General features: G+C 38.2%; 2 protein-coding genes across 5 annotated transcripts in view; one reads left to right on the top strand and one right to left on the bottom strand.

The window, feature by feature from the left end:
- TOX (thymocyte selection associated high mobility group box) overlaps positions 1 to 24,689 on the bottom strand; it is a 299,411-nt gene that overhangs the window by 221,011 nt on the left and 53,711 nt on the right. Inside the window, exon 1 of one of the 4 annotated variants that reach the window (XM_027576515.2) lies at positions 17,738 to 17,778. The exons of the other annotated variants lie outside the window; for them this stretch is intronic. The gene's annotated coding sequence lies outside the window, so the exon portion shown is untranslated. Of the gene's footprint in view, positions 1 to 17,737; positions 17,779 to 24,689 lie in introns of those variants that run through there. 4 annotated transcript variants of the gene reach the window in all.
- Positions 16,806 to 17,196, top strand: LOC113914374 (60S ribosomal protein L35a-like). The gene has a single exon (XM_035727370.1). It carries the CDS (start codon positions 16,821 to 16,823, stop codon positions 17,151 to 17,153), a length of 333 nt encoding a protein of 110 aa, XP_035583263.1. The 5' UTR covers positions 16,806 to 16,820; the 3' UTR covers positions 17,154 to 17,196.

The raw sequence follows: 24,689 nt of genomic DNA on the forward strand, positions 1-24,689 counted from the left end.
TTAAAACATGTAGACCCTTTGTGTGGTGTCCTTTCTGAGTCTTTGTGTGTTTCTCCTCTTCCTCAAAAACAATGATCCCGCTAAAATAATATCTGGCAATCCCTTACACAGCCAAGGATCTATATCAAGAGCTGGGCAGGCTTTTTGAGTCATTTCCCACCAATCGGAACCATCCTCCCATGTGACTCCATGATCACTGATTACAGATAACTTACTACCAGAAGCTGCAATGTTTTCATACAAACAATATGCCCGCATCTCAGCCCTCTCCGACTGTATCACTACATGTGTCTTTACACAGTATTGGATGTTCACGTGTTCCTTTTTCTACTTTTCATGAATGTATAGTATTTCTCACTTGATTTTTTTTTTTAAAGATTTTATTGATTTATTTGACAGAGAAAGAGAGAGAGAGAACACAAGCAGGGGGAGCAGCAGGCAGAGGGAGAGGGAGAGGGAGCAGCCAGCTCCCCTGCTGAGCCAGGAGCCCCATGTGGGGCTTGATCCCAGGACCCTGGGATCATGACCTGAGCTGAAGGCAGACACTTAACCGAATGAGCTACCCAGGCACCCCTTCTCACTTTATTTTTAATTTTGCTTCAACAAAGTGCCTCCTTTCCAGCTTCTGTCCTTTTTAAAAAAATTTTTAAAGATGTTATTTATTTGACAGAGAGAGAGCGAGCTCACGCACAAGCAGGGGGAGTGGCAGGCAGAGGGAGAGGGAGAAGCAGACTCCCCACTGAGCAGAGAGCCCAATGTGGGACTCCATCCCAGGACCCTGGGATCATGACCTGAGCCAAAGACAGATGCTTAACCGACTAAGCCACCCAGATGCCCCTTCTTCTGCCCTTCACTAAGGTCTCTGTAAAGTTCAACATAGACTCAGATTGACCATCTACTGACTTGCACTTCCTTCCTACAAATCGTTACAGCTTGTGTTATTGGATGCATAATTCTGTGCTTAAAACAATGAAAATAAAGTTGCTTCTCCCCCTTCTTTGGCTCTAAACATTTTTCATGCTCTCTGTTAAAAAGTTCCCGTTGAATTAATGTGCTACTTTTTCTTTCTTAGGATTCCAAAGACACGTCAGATTTGCATGTTCATCTATTCTGTCTTAATGTTGAAAAAGGATCTGACATAGTAATGTGACACAGGACAATCATGAAATATGAGGGCTCCCGGTGGGGTTTAGAGAGCACCCACTGATCTATGATTCTGCGATGTAAGACTTCTCCATGGAAGAATTTGCTTACACCAACGTGACCCTAATTAAATCATGAATTAGGTATCCAACATGAATTGCCTGGCATTTTTTTATGTGTACCTGCTTTAAGCATATATCAAAGCTATAATGGTGAATTCAGGCAATTTATTTTAACAAAAGCCTTTAAAATATTAAGTTTCATTCTGGCATAATGGTTAACATATTTTGCTCTAAAGAAAGGCAACCGTTTAAGTTCTCTTCACAAATGTATGGCAGTATGCTGGGGTGGGAGTTTTTAAACTTCCCTGTGAGCCAGATAAATGTCTGTGTAAGACCCAGAAGGTAGATGATAGTTCCAGAATGACAACAAGGTCAGTTTTTTTGTGTGGTTTACAATCAAAAATTCGTTCTTTGAATGTGCTATCTCCTCCCTTTGGTAGGGCTGAGCTATCAACATTTTTCTCACATTCCATCTGAGATTTTTAGCCAATAGTACCATTTCTCAACAACAGTAGCTATTGCAGAGAGATAACACTACTTATTTTTCCTCATTTTGATAAGGCAGAAACCACCAGTGTCCTTAAAACTTGAGGTTATCATTGGCCATATTATTACATTAGAATTTTAAAGCTGGAAGAAAACTCTGGTTTCATCAGATTCAGCTTCTGCCTCTTAGAACCTGCAGAACCTTCTCCAACCAACCCCCCCCTCCCCGGAACATGAAGCTGTTTGCTATCTGGCCAAACTCACTAATTAGCAGGGACCCTTGGCTCTTACACATGCTAATTCTCCCACACCGCACACCTCTCCCTTCATGGGCATCTTTGATTTGTTCTTTTAAAAAATGTTTACTTATGGGGTCCCTGGGTGACTCAGTCGGTTAAGCGTCTGCCTTTGGCTCAGGTTATGATCCTAGAGTCCTGGGATCGAGTCCCGCATCAGGCTCCCTTGCTCAGCAGGGACTCTGCTTCTCCCTCTGCCCCTCACCTCACTCTTGTGCTCTCTCTCTCTCTCTCAAATAAATAAATAAAATCTTAAAAAAAAATAAAAATGTTTACTTATTTTCTCTTGGGTTTGCTCCATTTTGAAGCCAATAGCAAGTTGCCTGGTAAAATGATAACAAAGAGGGAAAGAGTTTTTTTCTTTTTTTTTCTTTTTTTTCTGAATCTTCATGTATTTCTCCACGATTGCCCTGAGATCCGGAGCAGTGTGGTGTGATGAAATCTCACTGGACTAGGGGTATGTGAATAATTCTTTGGCTTTTCCTAACCAGCATTGGGCCTTAGGCAAAGGCACTTAGCTTCTCTAGGATTTTATTTTCTTCATTTATGAAATGACAGTTGGGCTAAATGACCTCTGACCTCCCTTCAATGCTTTAGAATTAAAACAATATTCCCAAAATACACTGAAGTCACTCAAGAACTGTGCCATGGTAATCCTACATTATATCAATTCACATCAATCATTCATTAGTGGGACATATCTAAAAAGTATGAGCAAGCTTGATTAAGCAAAGAATGTCAAACTCAACCAACTTTAATCAAATGGATTTGATATGAATAGAAAGTGTATTGTTCACATCCCTGTTATGACTGAAAGCAACAATTATCAAATATTTTCCAAATTGTCTTCTAATGAATCTAAGAGACTGTTGATATAGTCGAAAAGAACTATTTTTATGCTTTTTTTCTTTCTTTTTTTTCTTACCACAGTTGCTTTCAGTGGCTTACTATCCAGCAGTCCTCTATACTTCCCTATACAGTGAAGAATAAACACACCCGAGTGAGAAAAGGTTTTAGAATTTTTGTTTATATCCTCATTACTTCCCTATGCGCAATGCATTTCCTTGCTCATTTTCATTAATGCTCCCCTCCTTTCTTTATTACTTACTCCCTCTCATTATCCTTCTAACAGGATAATGTCCTTCCTTTGTCCATTTTTCCTCATTTCTCTCTTATCATTACCCTAACTACCTCATTCTGGCAACCCACTAATTTTCCCTTTAGGCTAAAAATTAAAGAATCTAAAACATTTCCGTAAATGGCTGAAAAGTTTTTTTTTTCCCTTCAGAAAAATATTCAGCGATAACTCATAAAGCCTTTATGTATTGACCTTCTGTTTTTGGACAGAGGAGAACTAATTTAAATACATTTCAATACAAAACTAATACAAAAACTAATTTGAATACAGCTCAAATACAAAAGAAAATTGTATTCTCAAAGAAGAAACAACACATGAGTTATTAAATTAACACTTTATTCTGATTTACTCATACAGTTGTATACCCACTGAGGAAAGATGAAAAAACAAAAAACTCCAAAAATTGTACTAATCTGATGTTCTTTAAGGTAGCAGAAAATTACATGGGAAAAATAATTTTGTCACAACTGGCCTCTAAGAAGCACCGGTTTCCTTCTATTTCAGAGAATTCAGAGGTCCTCTGCCATCTTGAACCATCAGCAGCAACTGAAGTTTTTGAGGTCTGTCATATTAGATACAGTTGTACTCCCCACCTGCCAATGACGGGCATTCCATCAAGCTCAACAAACACTAATTGGAGGGCTAATATTCTGTGTGAGAGGCACTAATCATTAGTTACATAAACAAACCATCTGAGTGTACAACTGTCAACATGACCCAAATCTGCTGGTGGAGGGATTGCAACACCATGCCCTGGACAACTACCGAAATGCTCTAAGACCCAGCTACCCACCACTGCTAAGTCACAAGGGCCCTGTTAGCACAGCACAAAGAATTCCCTGGCTATAAAGCATAAAGGTAGTTTGGAAAGAGTTTCAAATAAGATTTGTCTTTGGAGCCCCACTGCCACTGACTTAGGAAAAGCTTTTGGTGCATCTAGGTCTGGGGTAGCTCTTGCAGGTCTCCCTGATCCCTACCTCTCCCCTCTCTGGTCCACCCTCCCTGGCTCTTCTCTTACTGGCCAGAACCAAAGGTATGTGATCAGGCTGCACCCCTGCTTCAAAACTTCCATTGGCCCCTGGCAACCAGGTAGGGTCAAAACAAGCTCTAGCATCAGACGAAACTTGTCACAATCCTGAGCTCTAACCACTTGCTGGCAGTGAGACCTCTGGCCATCGGCAGGGAGTGCCTCATAAGAGGGACACAGAGCATGTGTGCGTGTGCACATGTGGGTAAAACAAATGTTTTAATTTGGCAGCCAGTAGGTGTTAAGAATACATTACTTTTTCTCCCTTTCTCTATTTGACTGCTGGTTGATTTCCAATTTCATAATATGGCACACTCAGCCCCCACCATATGAACCAAACTGTGCTTCTTTCCACTCCCCAACCGGCACCCCTATTTTAGAGACATCAGTGTTCCCAAGCTGACCAGGACATTGTATGCCCTTTACCCTTTCTCCCCTTGAAGGTATATACTCATTATTTAATATCAAGCTCTTATGTCTGGTGAGTCACAGCTCCCTTTCTCCTCACTACCATATTCATTCATCCACTCACATACTCACTTACTCACTGGATGCAATTCTACTCTATGATCAGAAGCGTGGATACTACAACCAGCCAGCCTGAATCAAATCCCAGCTCAGCCACTTACTCACTATGCAGACTCGAACAAGTTACCTGATTTCGGTGGCCCAGTATCTTTAGCTGTAAAAGACTCTTTAAAACCCTATTTTAGGAATATTTGACATGTTGTCAGAAAGCAAGAGTGGAAGGTAAGAGTCTTGTGTTCTTGTCTTGGTTCTGCTTTTTATTACATGAGTGAATTTAGGCAAGTCAATGAAATCAACACTAACTGTTGACCTTACTGAGTAATCCATCATCACCTTACATGTAAAATGAGGGATTGAACTGAATAGTCTCTCTGAGGTCTCTTCTCTGTTTACAATTCTAAAATTTTCTCTTAATCTGTTTATTTATTACCCTTCCGAGCTATTTATGTAAATGTTGCTTGCATTAATGTGCCCATAGAATTCTTTAACACGTTGTCAGATCAGATATTACTGAAAGAAAAATTCTCCCTAGTTTTCATTTCCACATAGCATGCGTCCTTCAGATGGGAACACATTTCAAAGGGATTTCCAGTAATATCCAAATCGTATCCAAGTATTAAAGGATTCTGATGGCGAACAATAAAGGGTTAGGAGCCCAACAAATCCAGGATTATAGGAATTGGATATTTATGGGTGTTTTTTACATGCTAGGAAGCCCACAATATTACCTGCCAAGGATCAGAAGTTGGTCAACCAAACATCATTTCTTATCATTCACACCTACATTAATATCCTTCAAATAGGAATATTTGATGGTAGAGTCATAAAGACATTTCAGAACTTGTTGAATCAAAGAATTTTAGAGCCAGTTTTAAGGTAAATATTCTGTTTATGTCAGATACCACCTTTAAATATCAATCCAAAGTAAAAACAATATACTTCCTATAGGAGTTCTCCACATTTTTATTACTATAGGAAGTATGGGGAGTCAAAAGGATCACATAACAGTTACATATAAATTCATCTTTATTGATTGTCAAGTCCATATACCTAGTTTTGATTATGTAGCTTTAGTACTTTCATGTGCTTTGTAGATGTCCAGACCTAATCTTACAGTAAAGTTATCATATGGCTGAAGCCATAAATGAGGTGTGACTCTAAAGTAAAATGACTAACTTTTTAAGCAAATATACCAGAACTTAAACTTAGATATTAATGACTCCTTTTTATTTTTTATTTTTTTTAAAGATTTTATTTATTTATTTGACAGAGAGAGACACAGTGAGGGAGAGGGAGAAGCAGGCTTCCCGCCGAGCAGGGAGCCCGATGTGGAACTCGATCCCAGAACCCTGGGACCACAACCTGAGCCGAAGGCATATGCCTAACGACTGAGCCACCCAGGAGCCCTAATGACTCCTTTTTAAAGCACTGAAGTTATTTTGATGATATTCTAACTGGATCCATCTTTTTTTTTTTTTTAAGATTTTATTTGTTTATTTGACAGTGAGAGAGAGAGCACAAGCAGGGGGAGCAGCAGAGGGAGAGGGAGAAGCCGGCTCTCTGCTGAGCAGGGAGCCCAATCCATCTTTATCTCGAAACTCCTGTTTTGGAATTATCTACCTTCCTCTGCATGTGTGTGTCTGTGTCTGTGTGTGTATGTGTGTGTGTTAGTGGGAAAACTTTATTTTAGGATGAATTAAATTTGGAAAAACTACCAAAAGTCAATCAGCTGTGTATTATTAGAGTGAGTGTAGCAAAACATTAGGTTAGAATCTAACTTTGTTCTAAAAATCTTTCAACTTGTCTATATGTTTGGATTTCCATAATGAACTGTAGAGGAAAAAAATCAGAGCTAACCTTCATTAATAAAATGGGTAGTCTGTCGGATACCTGAATGACCCTGTAAAATAATGTAAACTAAATAATTAAGCTAATTTTCATATCTGTGATATATATAACATAGCTCATAAATTATTTTTCCATATAAAACTATAGAAGAGGCATTCCCAACATGTTTCAACCAATGACAGTACTTTTGGATTAATTGTGTAGTGTTAAAGGGGATATCACTTATTTGGATCAATGCAGTCCTGCAATTTTATTCATTGTAGAGCGCATGGAGTCAACTTTATGACTTCCCTCCACCAGCCAGAAATGGTAGATTGATGTGTATCCCTGAAGTAGTTCTATCATCCCTCTACTAAAGTCTGCTTTTTGAAAGAACTATGTAGGCGAGAATGGAAATTTGATCAAACATGTGGAACTGATTGATGCTGGCATTCAGCCCTGAATTCATTTAAATTATGATACCAAATACAGTAGAAAGGGACCAAGACTTATGAATGGATACTTCCTCCCTTTCAGCAACACTGAACCCCATGGGGTCCCCTAAACCCTAAGTCTTGCAACCACAAAATCTACTCTTCCTTTTTTCTGTTCCCTTTTCTCTTTTGGAACCCATCAATTCCTCCCTACATAGCTATTTCCCCGAGCCAGTTTTGGTGTAACATTTTAAAACCACAGAATTATGCTGGGAGGTTAGCACTCATTCCATAACAAAACTGTACCATTGTTTCAAATTCAGAAAAACTATGGGGGGGGGGGTTCATTAAAAGCTTCAGAAGGAAAAAAAAAATATTCCAATTTCCCTTTCATGGAACTCATCAAAAAAAAAAAAAAAAAGGTGGATGACAGCCACCAATACTGTGTAAAGCAACAGCTCGCCAAAACTGTGAATAATTAACAGATTTGAAAATATAAGTAGCTTAAACCAATCACGCACTTGGCAGAGGTGAAAGTTGACTGTGGTAACTCACCACTACAAGTGTACTCCTTCAAAAGCATGATTTCCCACCTGGCCCTCACTGACTATAGTCCCCACTCCCTGTCCACATTTCCAAAGGCTGCGACAGCGCATCAGAAACCCTGGGGGACCTAACAAGATATTTATAACATTTCATCCTCAGGGTTTCAGAGAGTTTTCTTTAAGAGAATTTTTTGATGATTTAAAGTAAATTAGCTTATTTGTCCAGGTATATATATCCTTTCACCTAGACTAGATGATGAAAAATATCTGTATTTCTCTTTTTATGGCATTATAATAGAGTGCTTTAAAATTCCACATGAGGGCTCCTTCAAAACACAACATGCTTCCTCCTCACACGTGCCTAAAGACTGGTTAGAAGTTGGAGTGCATATTTTAAGAATGAGTGGTGTCACTCACTTCCCTCTGTAGGGGAAAAAAATTTTTTTTATACTGACTCCTTATCAAACACAAAAAAGCATAAAATGTAAAAGTAACACATGAAGAATATATATGAATAATTGGCTAGTCACATGTTGTGTTGCTTTAAAAAATTCATTTTAACTTTAAATAATAGTTGTAGAATGGAATGGCTGAGACACTTGGGTCATCAGTCCCTTTAACCCCCATACATATAACATTCCTCTAAGCAAAAATGGGACACATTCGGCTTCCGTGTACACCATGGATTCCCCTTTGTACAGAATTTTCTTAAAATGATAAAATAATGGGATTTTTATTCTTTTCCGGCCTTTTGTGTGTGTGTGAAAATCAGGCTAATTTTTTTTTCATGCACAGTTTCATACTCTTTTCAATTATTTACATTTTTCTTTGCTACTTTCACAAGATTCTCCTTCTTAATTTTTACTTCCTTAATCACCTGCAGACATATCATTTTTTCTGTTATTATTTAAATGAGATATATTTAGAAGCAAATGCACCGTGTTTCTTTTAAAATATGAAAGAGAGTTTCACCTTTGATAGTACACATCTGTTCCTTTCTATGTTTATGTGATGTGGTAATAAAAGCTTTTTCAAAAATGCCTCCAGAGCTCAAGATTTTATTTTTTAAATAATTCATAGGCAAGGCTTATAACTGGTGCAAAAATAATTCTGCTGCTCAGATGCAAAGAAATCATGTTTGATGTTTAATAGCCAGGATCCTATTTCCTACTCATGGTTGCTATTTGAATAATGACACAGTCTAGATGCATAGTAGTTAAGTCTGCAGAATATAGCAAGGTCACGATGAATTGTAGAGAGCTTTGAGTTTTTCCAACAGTTGCTCAAGTTAAAATAAGTCCCGATCGGATTTTCCCATGTGAGGCAAGACACAATGAGTGCTCAAAAAACATCCAAATCAGATAAGCAAAACTCTGGGACCTTGTGCTCCATTCTACCTCTCTCCTGCCTCGGGGTTGGCGGGGAGGGGGGACCAAAAAACAACCCCTGAGCTCTTCTAACTTAGCAGAGGATTAAGTCATGATTTAGTAGAAGTTGACTTTTATAGGACTCAAAAAAGTATGTGCTGGCAGAGTACCTGTGGCTATCATGAAATGAGGCCAAAATATTTCAAGGGCTTCTTTTGCCCTTGACTCCAGAGAGATCTTAGCAAAAAGTTATTATTAAAACAGGGCTATCGCTGTATTACCAACGACATCACTCAGTGTATTCTGGCTGAAGTTGGTTCATCTCACCCTTGCTTAGAAATTCCGATTTGTGCCCATGTTTGTACCCAACAGCGATTGTCATTATCTGGGCTGAAAGGCTTCTGCATATGGTCTGTGAGTACTGAGTCTTAGGAAAAAAATAACAGTTACAAAAACTTGCCTCCGTGATGATGTTTATCCTCCATGTTGCATGATTTCATTCAATCATCCAGTTGACAATAACAACTCCAACAATAATAACATAAATCTCCTGTTTATGGAGACCCTACCATATACCAGGCCATTTGACATTCAAGATACATACAAAAGAAAAAGTTCTATCTAGTCAACAAAGAATTGATGGCAGTGTAGAAGCTTTTTATAAATTAAATATTAGATGAAGATGTTGAAAACCCCCACTATTCATTACTTATTTCAAGACGACCAAATTCTCCCGGTGCCCACACTGCATCAACACTTCCAATCCTGAGGGTCTCATTGGGCAAGCTGCGATTTCAGAAAACTAAATAATCACATAGGTGTTAATGAAGCTCAGGATTGGCAAAGGTTCATAATTTACAAACAGGGAGCTACTGAGGCTCTGAAGGAACAAACACCATTTTCCTGTTGGAAAATAATACCGTAGGCCTCAGTGGAAGCAAACTGGGTCATGGTTCATACCTCAATGTCATGTTTTTAAAATTGTACGTGGCACAGGACATATTTTGTGGCTATTTCATGGGTAAGAATTCCCTATCCCATGGCATAGGCCAGGCCAGAGGAGAAATGTATACGTGGGGAAAAAAGAGAAAGGAAAGAGGTTCCAGCTTTTGCCTATTTCTGCTCACTGCTAGCAACAAAACAACCATGCACTCACTGTGCAAAATAATTAAATGCAGTCTTTTAACAACAGGTTAGTTTAGATTGAATAACTCCACGACTAACCTAGGACAAAACTGAGAACTGTATTGCAAGCAAAACCCCTAGAGACAGTTCAGAGAATTTTAAAGAAAGAAGGGGTCTAAAAAAATACCATCTAAACTAATTTCAAAACATCACAGGATATGATGATAAGCTGTTAATTCAATTACCCAGAAAAGTAAGTATAGGAATTTAATGACAACGTTTTCTTCAGAATTCCCAACTTTGTATTATGAATAAAAAGGGAATATTATGTCTAATAGAGTTTTTGCCACACAGTGTCTCATGGATTTTACAAATCCAGCCCAATTTGGAACGATATACAGAAGACAAATGGATTCAATAGTGTGTAATTATGAACTGCCATTAATTGTTTTTATAGCAGTGTAACTTCAGGGTAAAATCTTAAGTAAATCTTTATAGAAAATAATCACTATTTTCCTAAGAGTACATGAATTCTATTCCCTCCTGTCTACAAAGGTCAATGAACATTGTCCCAGAGGCTGCAATCACAGATACTCACCCCCACCACAGATACTCACCACAATTAACAAAGAGTTCTCAAAATCGGCCTGCGTTTCTACAGTCTTCTCCTTCGGCCCCATGAACGTCTCTTTATATGCTGAAAGGTTACAGTTCGAATGGTAACTAGCAAACTCTGTTGGCCATTCTCAGCAGCAATAACCCCGAAGCAGCTGAGCTAACCAATCTGTTGGGTTGCCTTTAGCAATCACTCCCTGTCTGTACCTTCAGTTACCCTCCCGAGCCTATACCCCAGTCAATTCCATGCAAGCTCATCATCTGAACACTGTCGATATTTTCCTCTTTTACTGATGGAAGCACTAAGACACCAGGAAGTGGGGGAGCTCACCTCCCTCAAAACAGAACTTACAAATAGGAGAGCAAAGTTTCTGGTCTTCTGACTTGAAGCTAATAAATCTTTGCTCAAAGAGAAGGCAAAGGAGCTTTCATGGAACTGTCCTCATTTTTTATGCTATCATGAATGAATTAAGCCCAAAAGGGAGCCCCAAAAGCCCAAAGACTTGTCCCCAGAGACATCATTTAAACATTTAAGCAGCATCTTCCATTAAAAATAATTTGTATTTATATCATGTGACATACCACTATTTATGTTTACATAAGTATGTTTAAGCATAATAGAGACATTAATATATGGAATATAGCCACTAATGTTTTTCATTTGTTCAAGGACATAAAATTAGTCATAAGCTCTTTTCAGCTAATTTGGAATCTAGTCCATGCACTCATTTTCAGTGATGCTATAAGCAAATTAATATATCTATTAATTATTACTTGATCAGGGAATAAATGGAAAAAAAAAAACCCAACTGGTAATATGAGGACATAGAAGCTTTAACTATCTTAACTGTATTTAAATCCATATTATAAGTCAGTTTCCTCTTTCAACTTACGAACCATAGAACAGTTAATTAATCACTCAACTGCTAACAAATGTTACTCAGGCTTCACTTGGCAATTATGTGGTCACTCAGAGAATCAAAGGCAATTAAGTAGCTGATCAATGAGCTCTCCTTTTCAATGGGTAACAAAGACTCCCAAGTTTTATCTCTTGTTCTTCTAAATAAACTGGAGAAAATATACATTTTTATCAGCCTATTAGGCTGAAAAGACCTGACACTTCAATATCTTTTTCAACTTTTTAATAGAGATTAAACCAAGTGTTAATGATCATATCTACAATATAACAAAGTATTAAGTATTAGAAGCTAGACTTAGGGGAAAAATATCCTTCACTGAGTAAGATAACCAAAGCAGACCAACAGCTAAGCAATTATTCAGCCGACTGAAAACAGCAGTGTGGTGAAACTAATCTATAAATTATTTTAAATCCCTTGTAAAAAGATTTCAATAGGATTTCAAACAATGGTTTTCAAACACTCAGGTAGAAGAACATTTCTGCTGGCTACTGATACCTTTCTGAACTCCTGAGTTAAACCACTTCTATGGATCACAGAGTGCTTTATAGTTTCCCAAAAGAAAGTGAATCTGTTTGAAATATGAGTATTTAGAAAGTTAGCCTCTCTTGTGGAATGTAGTCAAAGAAGCGAGCAGAGTGGAGTGGTGGGGGTTTCTATACTAAGCAGGCTTTGAAAATTAAAAGCCAAGAAGTATATGTTCTTGTATTATATAGTCACACTAATAAAAGCAATAAAACACATCCAGGGGATGCTTGACATGAACAGTTTCATAAGCCTGGTATTGATCCCCAGATTCTTTTCAAGTGAGGTTGCTTTGCGGGAACCCATCCCCCTGCGTATTTCCTACCACTGCGCTCCACTAAGCCTTGTGTTAAATACAGGAGAGCTTGGAATTTTGTGTTTTGTGACAATTTATTGTAGCTTTTATCCAATTTTGAAGTTGATCTACAGTCAGAGTTAATGCAAGAAAGAAGCCGATGTAATAAAGCAACAGCTCGGAGTTGACTGGGGCTTTGGACTTGGACTCAGAATGTCAGGCTAGGTATTAGTTGCCCTACCAGGCATGAACATCATGTTTGTAAAAGTGTCTCATGAACGACACAAGATGACTCAAATACTAGAAATTTTACATCAGAAAGTGAAACGCCTACATATGTCATCCTCTCAATAGTTTATTTCCTTGATCCAGTACTTAGGGAGCCATCAGCTTAATGAATTAAGTAAAGTCAGAATTACAAAACCTTTAGTTGAAATTTCTCCCAACCATATTGTTAACCCTAGTTTAATTTAACTCTCCTGTAGATTTTAAAGCACTAATATAAAGGGGAAAAGCCTATGCTCTTGCTTCATCCTAATACGTTATATTAATATAAAAACCTGAATATGTTCTAAACCTCTGTGTATCTGGCAAGAAGCTCAAGTTGACCTTCTGGATTTTATATTTGCATCACCTAACATTTGGAGCAAGAGAAGTATTTTTTATCTTTAATACCTCCATTTTGACAGTTTGAAATTGTTTTATTTTTGCCGTGAAATATCTGTGAGAATAAAACTGGAAAGATTCAGTGGAATTCTGCGCGTTGTATTTTACAAATATTTCACCAATATGGAAATCTTCACATTATTCCTCATAAAGATACTAAATCATTCTTTGCTTTAAAGATCAATCACTCATCATCAAATATTTATGGAAGCCTATTATATGAGAGGCACCATACTAGAAACTGGTTATACAAAGATTAAGACCAGTATGTGTATATATATATGTTATTGGTTTATGGCATAAAATTGTCAGCAGAATCAGGATAATTTTAGGTGACTTCAAGAATGAAAAAAGAGTTGTTGATGGCATCATATACCATTAACATCCGACATCAACATGGCATTTATAATCTACAAAAAAACCCTTCGTATGGGGAGCATTACACTGAAGACAATGAGACAGGGGTAGTCCCTTTTGCAAAGAAACAGATTTCCCACTGTCTGATGAGAATGGAGTTTCCTTTAATTGATGTGTAAGAAAACAGTAGATGGGTTTAAGAAAATAGTGAGTGTGATGCAAACAATCCACAGAACTTTGGAGATTACGTCAGATATCTCAAACAGTTATAAAGGTTGCAGTATAATCAGGCTACAAAGAGAGCACATATCTTTAAAACAAACACAAGTTGCTTTCTAGTTACCACTAATTGCACCACTTTTTCTTAAAAAATCGCAGGCGTCTCTATGCAACCTCAGTCTTAGCAAACAAATCAGGAAAATCTATTTTGAATTTCAAAAACTTCTCTAAGGAGTATGGGCCTCCAGTAGATGCTTCAAAAAGTATCCGTGGGACATTGAATGTTGAGATCTCTCATTGAAGTCATAAAATGATACAGGTGATGGAAGGAGTTGAATTGATATTTAAACCCCAACATTACATACACTGACTTTAGGTCTGCCTGGACTGCGAAACTAAACAGAGAAGTTGGTCAGCTCTATTTAGTGAGTCAATTTATCAGGAGCATATCAGAACAATCCCATACCCATTTTATTACTAGCACATGTGTTTGCCAAAATCTGTTTTGTTATTTTGTCTTTCCTTTAGAATATTAACCTCGTTAAGAATTTATAGGTGAAGAAAAAATAAAACCAAGGGATATAATAGTCTGACATAAGAGTAAAGTTATAAAGAAAACTATTTGGAGTGAAAATCTGAATGCAAGATGAATCATCTCAGGATGCTTTTATAATACAGACTTCAATATAGATGAGAGGATGCTATATTTTAAATATGTAGTGGAAATACATGAAAGTATCATTGCAATATTATCTTATATGTATAAATGTTTTCTTACAATTAAACTTATAACCATGCCAACAGCATATCCTCACATATTGACTTGCAATTTACTGGAGTCATTTTCTGATGAATATTTAGTGCATTTGCAAAGTATACGGTGAGATTCTAGACTATGGAATAGATCATTTTAATAAAATCAAATGTCTCATGTAATGTAGAGATACATCACATTATTCCTGCTTATTTATCTTAAAGAATAAATAAGCCTTACCTTCTTTACTGAATTTTAAAGTGAAAGCCAACCCCTGACATGGGATGGGTATACATATAGTAATTCAGAAATTTAATTTTCAGAATGAATTCAAGCACAGATTTTTGTTGACCCTTCTTAAAACAAAAATCCCAATTTCCCACTTACCAGAAGCCTATCAAGTGCTCCACCAGCAACGGTCTCATTTGGGTTGAATATCCATATATGCTGTTATACTTCTACTAGAGGTAAGAGCGTCCTCCTAGATTTGAAACCCAGTTCTGCTGCTCACCAGCTGAGAGACACTGTGCAAGTTACTTGACATCTCTGTTACTCAGTTTCTTCTGATACTATGAGTATACTTTTCACATGGGTTTGACATGACATGACTTCCTCAGAATATTTGTAATATACCTCACAAAGGTGCTACATGGCTTAAATGAGTTAATATTTGCTGAGTTCTTAGAAAAAGGCCTGTCATGTAGAAGCTCTAAAATAAACTTAAAAATTTTTAAGATATTTTAATTAATTATTTGAGACAGAGAGAGAGAGAGTGAGTGCGCACGAGGGGGGAGGGGAAGAGGCAGAGGGAGGAGCAGACTCCCTGCTGAGGGTGGAGCCCAACTCCCAACTCGGGGCTCCATCCGGGACAGGACCCTGGGATCATGATCTGAGCCGAAGCCAGAGGCTTAACCAACTGAGCCCCTCAGGAGCCCCTAAGATAAAGTTTTTTAAGTGGGTACTACTTTCCTATCAATTATGTAGGATCAATATCTGAGCTTAGTGAAGAATATAGTTAGAAATCATTCAGGACTTATATGGGTCTAAAAATTCTTTGAAATTCAAAACACAATAAAACGGATGCTTACTTTCAGAGGATGCCTTTGACATTTCTTGGATGAAGAGATAGCATCTATATTATCAACCCAACCACTGTTTGGCTTCGTGATAACAATTTTGTTCAGGTGTTTTGCCTAATGCTCAAACACATGCTGTCACTGACCAAGCCATTCAGGATTCAAATAAAAACACCAGAATGCCCACTACGTTGACCCCCTCCAAATTGTAGAAATCCCTTCTTTCTTTCTATCTCTTAAAATGTTACAATGAAAAAATGTTATCATCCATACAACAAAAAGGACTTCAAATCCCTCGTGAAAAGATCAACAGCACACATGGCTTGCGTTTGGCCACATTCTGCAGCAATTCCCCGCTTGCCGCCCCGCCTCTCCTACCTCAGCAGGTTTGTCTGGGAAATATATTGCTCTGCCTCAACTAGAAAAAACATAAAACATAATCTTGACTGTTGTTTCATTCCCTTTATAAGACTAATAATTCAGTTGTCTTATATCCAGAAACGCAGTCTTTATAACATGTCTGTTCTGTACTGACATTTTTATACCATTTTTCTTTAAGTGTCATATATTTCAAACGGCTTTAGGGGAAGAGTTATTGCTCAAAAGGCACTGCTTCCCTTATGGAATCCAGGGAATTTGGATCAATGTGTAAGTGCTATTGAGAACACCTGGATACCATTTATGGATTGGGGTCTTACCATTGGCCTGGAGATATTCAAATACTGAACTCCATTTCCATTTAAAAAGAAAATTAAAAGAGGATTCTCTGACAATGTTTTAATGCCACTTTTCTGAGGATGACAGTCATTCAAGAGGATGCAAGACGCTTGCCTATTTTATGTAAAGTGAAAATTGTTTTCTCCGTTTTAAAGAAGTGTGTGTATATATGTATGTATATATGTATGTATGTATGTATGTATGTATGCATATCCCAAAAAATCATGCGGACTTTTATTGATCATTTTCCAACTTTGCATCTAGATTCTAGGACTAATTTTAATCATATCAGAAATAATACCAGAGAATGGTGAAGGAGCAGTTAGTTCAACCACTTGAACTAACTGGAAAGTTAATCTCCTATTCAGTGTTCATGGTTCAGTGTGTGAAAATGAGTGACCAAAATGATCTAACAAAACTCTTCAGCACTTTAAAGCTACATAACCATAATAGCAATTTATTTTCATTATTAATCAAATGCTTACATCATAATACACATAAATAATTGAAGCTATAGTTAACTCTATTATAAACATCTCATGAACAGGCATGAATGCAGAAGTCATTAGAATATAGGAATTGTTCTGATCTTCATGTAATCTCTCTTTCCTCTGGCAGAAAGGAACAAGAAAACAGGTTGCTGAACTTTGGGTGCAAATAAGTGCGGCCTGCTGGGAACAGGACTCCTATAACGCCAAATAATGTCTGGAAGGCTGTGGTCCAAGGCCATTTTTGCTGGCTATAAGCGGGGTCTCTGGAACCAGAGGGAGCACACAGCTCTTCTTAAAATCGAAGGTGTTTATGCTCGAGATGAAACGGAATTCTACCTAGGCAAGAGATGTGCTTATGTGTACAAAGCAAAGAACAACACAGTGACTCCTGGTGGCAAACCAAACAAAACCAGAGTAATCTGGGGAAAAGTAACTCGTGCTCATGGAAACAGTGGCATGGTTCGTGCCAAATTCCGAAGCAACCTTCCTGCTAAAGCCATTGGCCACAGAATCCGTGTGATGCTGTACCCCTCAAGGATTTAAATTTAATGAAAAGTAAATAAAGGTGTAGATTTGTTCTCTTGTATTTTTGTTAAAAAAAAAAAAGAAACAAGAAAACATTTTTAACCATGTGACAATTTTAAAGCCTTATCCAGTGTTCCCAAATGTCAGAGATCAGAAACTGTTTACCTTTATGCCGCCAATCTACACTTACAGTTGTGAGTTCACTGGAAATGGCTTCTACGATATGTATCATGTAATTTAAAATTGTCAGGATTCAGTAATTAAAAGGGAAGAACAGTTTGGGATTTGGCACTAAAACTCTGACAGAGACAAATACATTGTTTGAGAAATATGTTTAGCAACTTTTCCAGGAACAACAACAATAAACATAAAACAAAAAAACCAAACATAGTTCTGAGAATTATATTAAAGAATAGCCCGTTATAACTTTCAAAAAGGAAGTTTCCTCACCACAAACCAAATACATTCCTCTAAATGTACACTCTCATAAATTACAGATGTTCCCTACCACGTATTACCAGCCACCACAAACTCATAGACAGAGAAAAAAAAAAAAAAAAAGGAAGAAAGAAAAACTATTTGGTTTCATTGCAAGAGCTTACAGTTTTCCTGGGACATTTCTCAGACTGCAGACATGCCCAATGAGCTGACGTGATGACCAATGTGCTGATTTACTTTGTATACTACTAGAGTTGTTTCAACACCAGGCTTGCTGTGACCTCCAAGGGGGAGCTGTGCTCAAATCAGCTGCAAACAGGCCCCAGGGGACAAGCACAGTTGTAAACCCATAGGGGCCTTACCCTTGGATCAACAGTAGCACGCAGGGACCAGATGAGCTGATGACTCGGCTAGAGGCAGATCCAAGGAGGGCTTTCTCTACCTATTTCCCTCAACCATGCCATTTTCTCAGGCCTGAGCTTGTGAATGGAAACAATGGCCCAAATGTGTACTGCCCCTCTGTTTAACCTGTTCACATTGGTCTAGTACAGGGTTCCAGGGAACAAGAAAGGCTATGGCCAGGGCACCAGGGCTAGGAAATGAGGAGTCCAGTGTAGCCACCACAGGCTCAATGAATTTGAGCCTCAATGAACTGAACCAAAGAAAAGGACCAGAAACCAATGCCACTACATATGGGAAATTGAACACATGATAAAGGGGCCGTTTGGGGAAAATGTTAGATCCCTTCCTCACACCTTAGTCAAAAACAAATCATTAGAGGGTCCAATATTTAAAGTTAAAAAGAAAAGGAGAAAGTATTTTAATTTCAAAGTGAAGTAGGCCTTTTGAAGTATAACAAAAAATCCTCTCTGAAAATCTGAATTTACCAAACCAACAACTGAATTTACTAAACCAACAAAATCTGAATTTACTAAACCAACAAATTTACTACATTCCTAGTACTTGCTTCCTTTACCAGGACTATCAAATCTACAAGTTTTGTTTGTCTGTCCCAACCTGCAACTTTAACCAGACTGCAGGGAAGACATCTCAGGATATGAGAACAGCATCTTCTGGGCACCGTTCTGGAAAGACACTGGCAATAAATTAGAAAAGTTTAAGTTTCTCTCTAGAAGTCCTAAAATAATTTTACTTAAAGTACCTGCCAGGGGACACAATGATAAAAAAAACACTGTTCATAAATATTTCTTTTGCCAAAGAGATCAAAACATCATGCTAAGCATCCCATAAAAATTAGTAGAAATGAGTAGTTCTTAAAGTTTTGACTGGAAGTTTTTCCAGGCCATGAGCCAGAAGAATTGTACAGATATCACTACAATGAAACTGATAGGATGGCCCCTTGGGAAAATGTCTGAGACTAAAATTGTTAGGTGTTCTTTACAGTGTCCCTAGGGCTGCAGTTATAATTATCCTCAACTCCAGCTTCTGATGAGAAAACAAAACAAAACAAAACAATGTGCGAACACGGGTATTCTTTTCTGATTAAAGAACTAAATTTTATCTTATGGAAAGCCAAGAAAAAATGTTTGCTGCCACGTGTCATTCGTTAAAGAAAAGAAGTGCACATCGATGGAGAAATTGCCACTACATGTTAGATTAACTGGAAAGCCACATTCCACCTGTTTAGGAAGTTTCTGATAAAGAAACCAACTGTGCATGCTCTAGGCTCATGTGAGGAGCAGCTAGGCAAAGGCAAAAGCAATGAGTCTTTGCAACAAGTTATATCTCTCCATGTTAACCAGCCAGCCACTTGGGAAGAGTTGATAAGGCCGTGATGTATGTCTACAAAAACTGTACACTGATTTTGAACAACTGCTCATATACAAAAAGCTAGTCCTAGTCTTTACTAATGTAAGAATCTGAATGTTATCCCTGGAAGAAAGAGTATGAATAACGTCCTTTGATTTGTATTTAAAGACATGAACTAGTAAATTTATATTTAAATAAAAATATCATTCAGGGAAAGTGTTTAAACATAAAATGAAAAGTATGTTATAAAACTTCCTATTGCTAGCTATCTGTCTACGTCTTTTAAAATTATTTTTTTTTAAGATTTTATTTATTTATTTGAGAGAAAGTGAGCAAGCGACAGAAAGAGCATGAGCAGGGGCAGAGGGAGAGGGAGAGGGAGAAGCAGACTCCCCGCTGAGCAGGGAGCCCGACACGGGACTCGATCCCAAGACCCTGGGATCATGACCTGAGCTGAAGGCAGACGCTTAACTGACTGAGCCGCCCAGGCGTCCCTCTATCTGTGTTTTGTTAAAAAAAAAAAATTCACGTACACATAGCTAGCATTTAATATTCCTGTGATGCTACGCTAAGCAGCACACAAGTGTGATTTATACACAACGAAAGGCCAAATGTCACAATACACACTTCATTGGTTTGTCATGAAAATTAAAAAGAGTTATTATGTGAAAATGTTTAGAACAATGTCTGGGACATCAGATACATTCAATGAATATTATTTCATAGTATCTCACTTAATTCTCACAAAAAACATTGGAGCCCTAGAGATATTAAATAACTAGCCTAAAGCAACATCCTCCTATTCCTGAGCTTATGCTTCTAACTCTACTCTTCCTGAATATAAATAAATACTATATTCTCTCCTCTCTTCCTCTCCCTCCCGCTCACTCTCAAAGCTATTTCTTGGGGCTTTAAAAATATTTTTAAAATATTAAAAATATTTTTAAAATATTCAAAAAACTTAAACCGTGAAAACTTTATGAAGTTTTGAGTGCCTCATATTATTTACCATCAAGATCTGTGAAGATTCTTTTTTAGTAACGGAGATTATCATGGCAAATTATTTTTTTAAGTGCTAACAGACACTCTAGTGGGTACAGAAAGTTCTAATTGCCCTACTCCAAACGCTCCTGATTCCTGAAGTTTGGACAGCAGAACAATTGCATTTAATATTTTTTGGAAACATCCAGAGGGCGCCCTAGGATGCGGACCACAGTCAGATCAGTCCCTGCTCCGGGGTGGGGTGAATCATACTCTCTCTATAGATGTGAGATGGGTATCTCTGTCCTGTTTTAAAAGTCCTTGCTTTAGAAAATGGTTTACATATTATTTAGAGACTCGGGGAAAAAAAACAAAAACAAATTAAGCACCTAAGCATACATATCATCTCATTTTAGCTGAGGCCTACCTACATAATTTGCTAAGAAGAAGCAGAATTGCCAGGAGCTATGGAGAGCAGGATGGACTTGCTTCTAGAAGCTAGAGCAGCTTACCACCCCTAGATCGATGATGGTGGTTTTCTGGGAGAGCTGAGTTTGGGAAAGAGCTTGGCTTCACAGGGGAAGAACTAAGTAGAATGTTCAGGAATATGTTCTTAAAATGATATGGAAGTGGGAATGAAAATGGTGTGCAACAGGTCACTCTGGCCCAGAGTGAGCAAGTGGGGCCCGGGGTTGGTGGCGGGGGCGGGGGGGGGGGGGCATGAATTGCACAGGGAGGCTGAGGTCAGACCTGGCCATGCAAGAGCCCAGCCACTGGAAGGAGGCAGCTTGACAATTTCCTTCCTCGCTTTTTCTTTTTGGAGATAGTGAGTTTAGGAAGAAAGCCAGCCTCCTTCTCAAATCATGTGAGAGCCCCAGCTACTGAGGCACCAGCTTTATGGGGGTCCCTGAATGCAAAAGTATTGCCATTAATCCTTCAACCTCAAGTGTTCTGAGTCAGAAAGCCCACTCCCCAGTCTCTGAAGAGGGACTGGCACGCTCCCTGGTGCCACTCCCCATCTGTAACTCTCTCCCTAATACCACTATCTAGCACAAGCCTCCTACACCCAGAGTTGTTTGTTTGTTTGCAATTAACAAACAAACAAAGCACAGGCCGTTTTTAAAATGTCAGTTAAAAAGGTCAGCGAAGAAATGAAGATGAAATTCCGGCAATAAGAAATGAACAAAAGATTGGACCTGAAGACCTCAGTGCTTGCTTTTTGCCCACTGACCAGATAAAGAGAACTATCTGCATTATCTATGCAGCATGGGGTTTTTATTATTTTTACCTAAAGATGTCTCTTTTTGGTAATGACAAACGTGTCTTTAAAAAAAAAAAAACCTGTTTTTCTCAATATACCTTTAAAGGTTTCTAAATTGTTTCATAGCTGGTCAAGTTGAGATTTTTAAGAACCTCATTTTTAATTTGTAATAAAAAGTTTACAACTTGATTTTTTCAAAAAAATCAACAAACGGCAAGCACCCGTTAATAAGGGTCTTAAGTAATTGTCAAAAAAAAAAAAAAAAAAAGGTCAGCGTTTCCCAGTACCAAAATTTAACAGAGAGCTCAGGGTATCAAGAGGGACACCCAAACACCCAGCTCAGGTCTTCAGTCCAGCTCAACGAGCACACCTTGACGGCCAACTTCTGAACAAGGTGAGGAGGGCCTTTCTAGAACATATGAGGCAAGAGGATTTGAATGCATCTTGGCTCTGGTGCCCTGGTTGTTTGCCTGTTAGTTTGTAGAGTGGAGGAGGTGGTAGTGATTTAAATAGATAAATAGGGTAATCAGGGAACATAGGGACAGTTTGCTCTAAGCAATTGTTTTCTAGAGTCTGAAAAGAAGAGAACTGCAAAAGCTTGATATGGTCTTACTCCCCTTCCCCCATGTTACCAATATTAAAATAAAATCAAGTGCGTTCACATCCAGGTTTCCTTTCTAAAGGTCTGAGAAGGTGGAACAATCTTTAAGGATCATCTGAGGAAGATCAGGTGCCCCCCCCGCCCAGGCCCTGTTCCAGGTATGAAGCGAAAGCAGTTTAGCTGGAAAAGTCAAAAGAAGTCTTTTGCTGTTTTATAAATGATTTTATAAAGGAATATTACCTAGTTAGTAAAGATACAGAGTGGAAAAGGAGAAATGCAAAAGAACTAGCAATAAATATATTTCCAATCAAACAAATTAATATTGATATTGTTTCTTAACTGTCCACTCAGTAGCCTACTGTCAAATTAGAGAGCAGGGGTTTATATTATCATTCAAGAAGGAATTCCTATCAGGAGGCCCATATTTCAGTGCAGAACGGATTACATTATTTGTCAAGGAAAACACGTTACTCGTTGAAAAACAGAGAAGTTGACCTTGGCAAACAGTTAGTGAATGTGTTCCCTTCTTGATTTCCCTTATATGCAGTGTGTGGGAGAGCACATATTTACTGCTGCTTTGTGGCATTGTTTCAAAAGAACTCTGATTATTGTAGCCAGAAATGAGTAGGGAACATCTAGAAAACAGTTCACATTACAGTGTTGGGAAGTGATTGAATTTTGTTTCCACCCTTTATGTTAAGTGGTAAAAAAAAAAAAAAAAAAAAAAAAAAATTGGTAGTAAATAAGTACTGGCTTAGTATCTGGCTTAGTATCTGTTTATCTTTTTCCCTTGATCAACCACAGTTATTTTTTCCATAATTAGAGATAAATAAAAATAAGCATCGTTCTTTGATAAAACTCTAAAACTGTGTTAACAACTTCCCATCTTCTCAGGATGCTATTATCTTCTCGTTCAGCTTGGTTTCAAGTGGCAACATGACTCCTTTTATAATTAATTTATCAGAGTGTTGGATTTTGTCAAGGCAAAATTGTGTATCCTTGTGTATCTCTAGGTCTTTGCCTGTGGACTAGTCAAACCCAACCCAACAGATCCTCTTATCTGACTCTTCCCTTCATCTTGGTTTCATCAGTTTCGACAGTAATAATAATAGCAAATATTTGTTGAGTGTCGGTAACTTTTTTTGAAGCCATCTTTGCATGTTATGCTATTCACCTGTCTCAGCAACATCCTAAATTAGATACTACCGTGTTCCATGCTATAAATGAGGAAGCCAGGACTATAGATACGGACTGTGACTTGCCACCATCACAAGGCTCTTAATGGCTGGATAAAGGACCAGCCATTATTTCTGATGCACAGTGCTGACTGATCCTTTATGGAGGCCAACTGCACCTTGTTGTCCAGTCCCCTTCACGTTTTCTGTTTACGATGAGAGACCAGACCATTCCTCACCAACCGGAGCTAGCTGGGGAACAGCTCTACCATGGGGACACACAAACTTAATTGAAAACACAATGGAATTTCTCACGCTGAATGTCCTTCCCTTTTGTCACTCCCTACTCCAAATCTACCCGTAAAGCTCCATCATCTTCGATTTGCTGAGAAATGAGTCAGCAAGGATTATGAGATTATGAAGAGATTGTACAGTAAAGATGACAGATTGTAAGACAATGCAAAAATAGAAGAGGAAAACAGATTTTCTTTCATAATTGCAGACCGAGTCTGCGTTTGAGTGTGTATGTGATCAAAATATGTTATAAATGACTGGATCAAGGGGGTACGAAAGGCTGGGCTTCAGCTTCTAAATAACCAACAACAAATGCAACCAACTGGTACCAACTGAGAAAAGGCAAAACGATATTATGATCCAATGATTTTTAAAAATGTGATGCAAAGCAATGCTGTGAACTGTCTCACTCCCTGAGACTAGAGATACAGCCTCGTATCTCAAAAGATAATGTGCAGTGAAGGTTTAGTCATTACCTGGCATTTCCTCTCTTTGATGGGCTCTGTCTTCTGTAATTTCCTCTACCACAATTTTTAAATATATTTTTTTTAATGTTTATCTGGTAAAAAAAAAAAATCCCCTCCCTTCCCCTTCCCCAGAGTCACTCACTAGTAGCAAAACTTCCACTTGGCCTTCAACACGCTTAACCAGTTTCCAAGTTAGTAGCCAAGGGATCTGGTAAGAGGAGAGCCAAGTCCCGGGATAAAACCCATTCCTTTACTTTTGGTCATTGCACCATGTAACACTTTCTTTCATAAAGGGATCTAGTTAACAGGGGCCCCAGAGGGTCTGAAATGAAGTCCCTTTGGGCATCACCAGGCAGGAGGAGAGCAGAGCTGGAGAAAAGCAGAAGGTGACCTTCTGCCCTAGCCAGGGGGTCCAGAAGGGCAATGGCAGAGCAAATTCGTATCACTTCTCCAGCAGCCTTCTCGGCTCTTCTCTTGTTCAGACTCAGAGGGGCTTTTTTTCTTTATGATTATTTTAAAAATTTTGTTAATTTATTTTCATTCAGATTTTACAAACTCAAAATCTAG

This window comes from Zalophus californianus, chromosome 4, assembly GCF_009762305.2.
Source record: "Zalophus californianus isolate mZalCal1 chromosome 4, mZalCal1.pri.v2, whole genome shotgun sequence".
NCBI lineage: Eukaryota > Metazoa > Chordata > Mammalia > Carnivora > Otariidae > Zalophus > Zalophus californianus.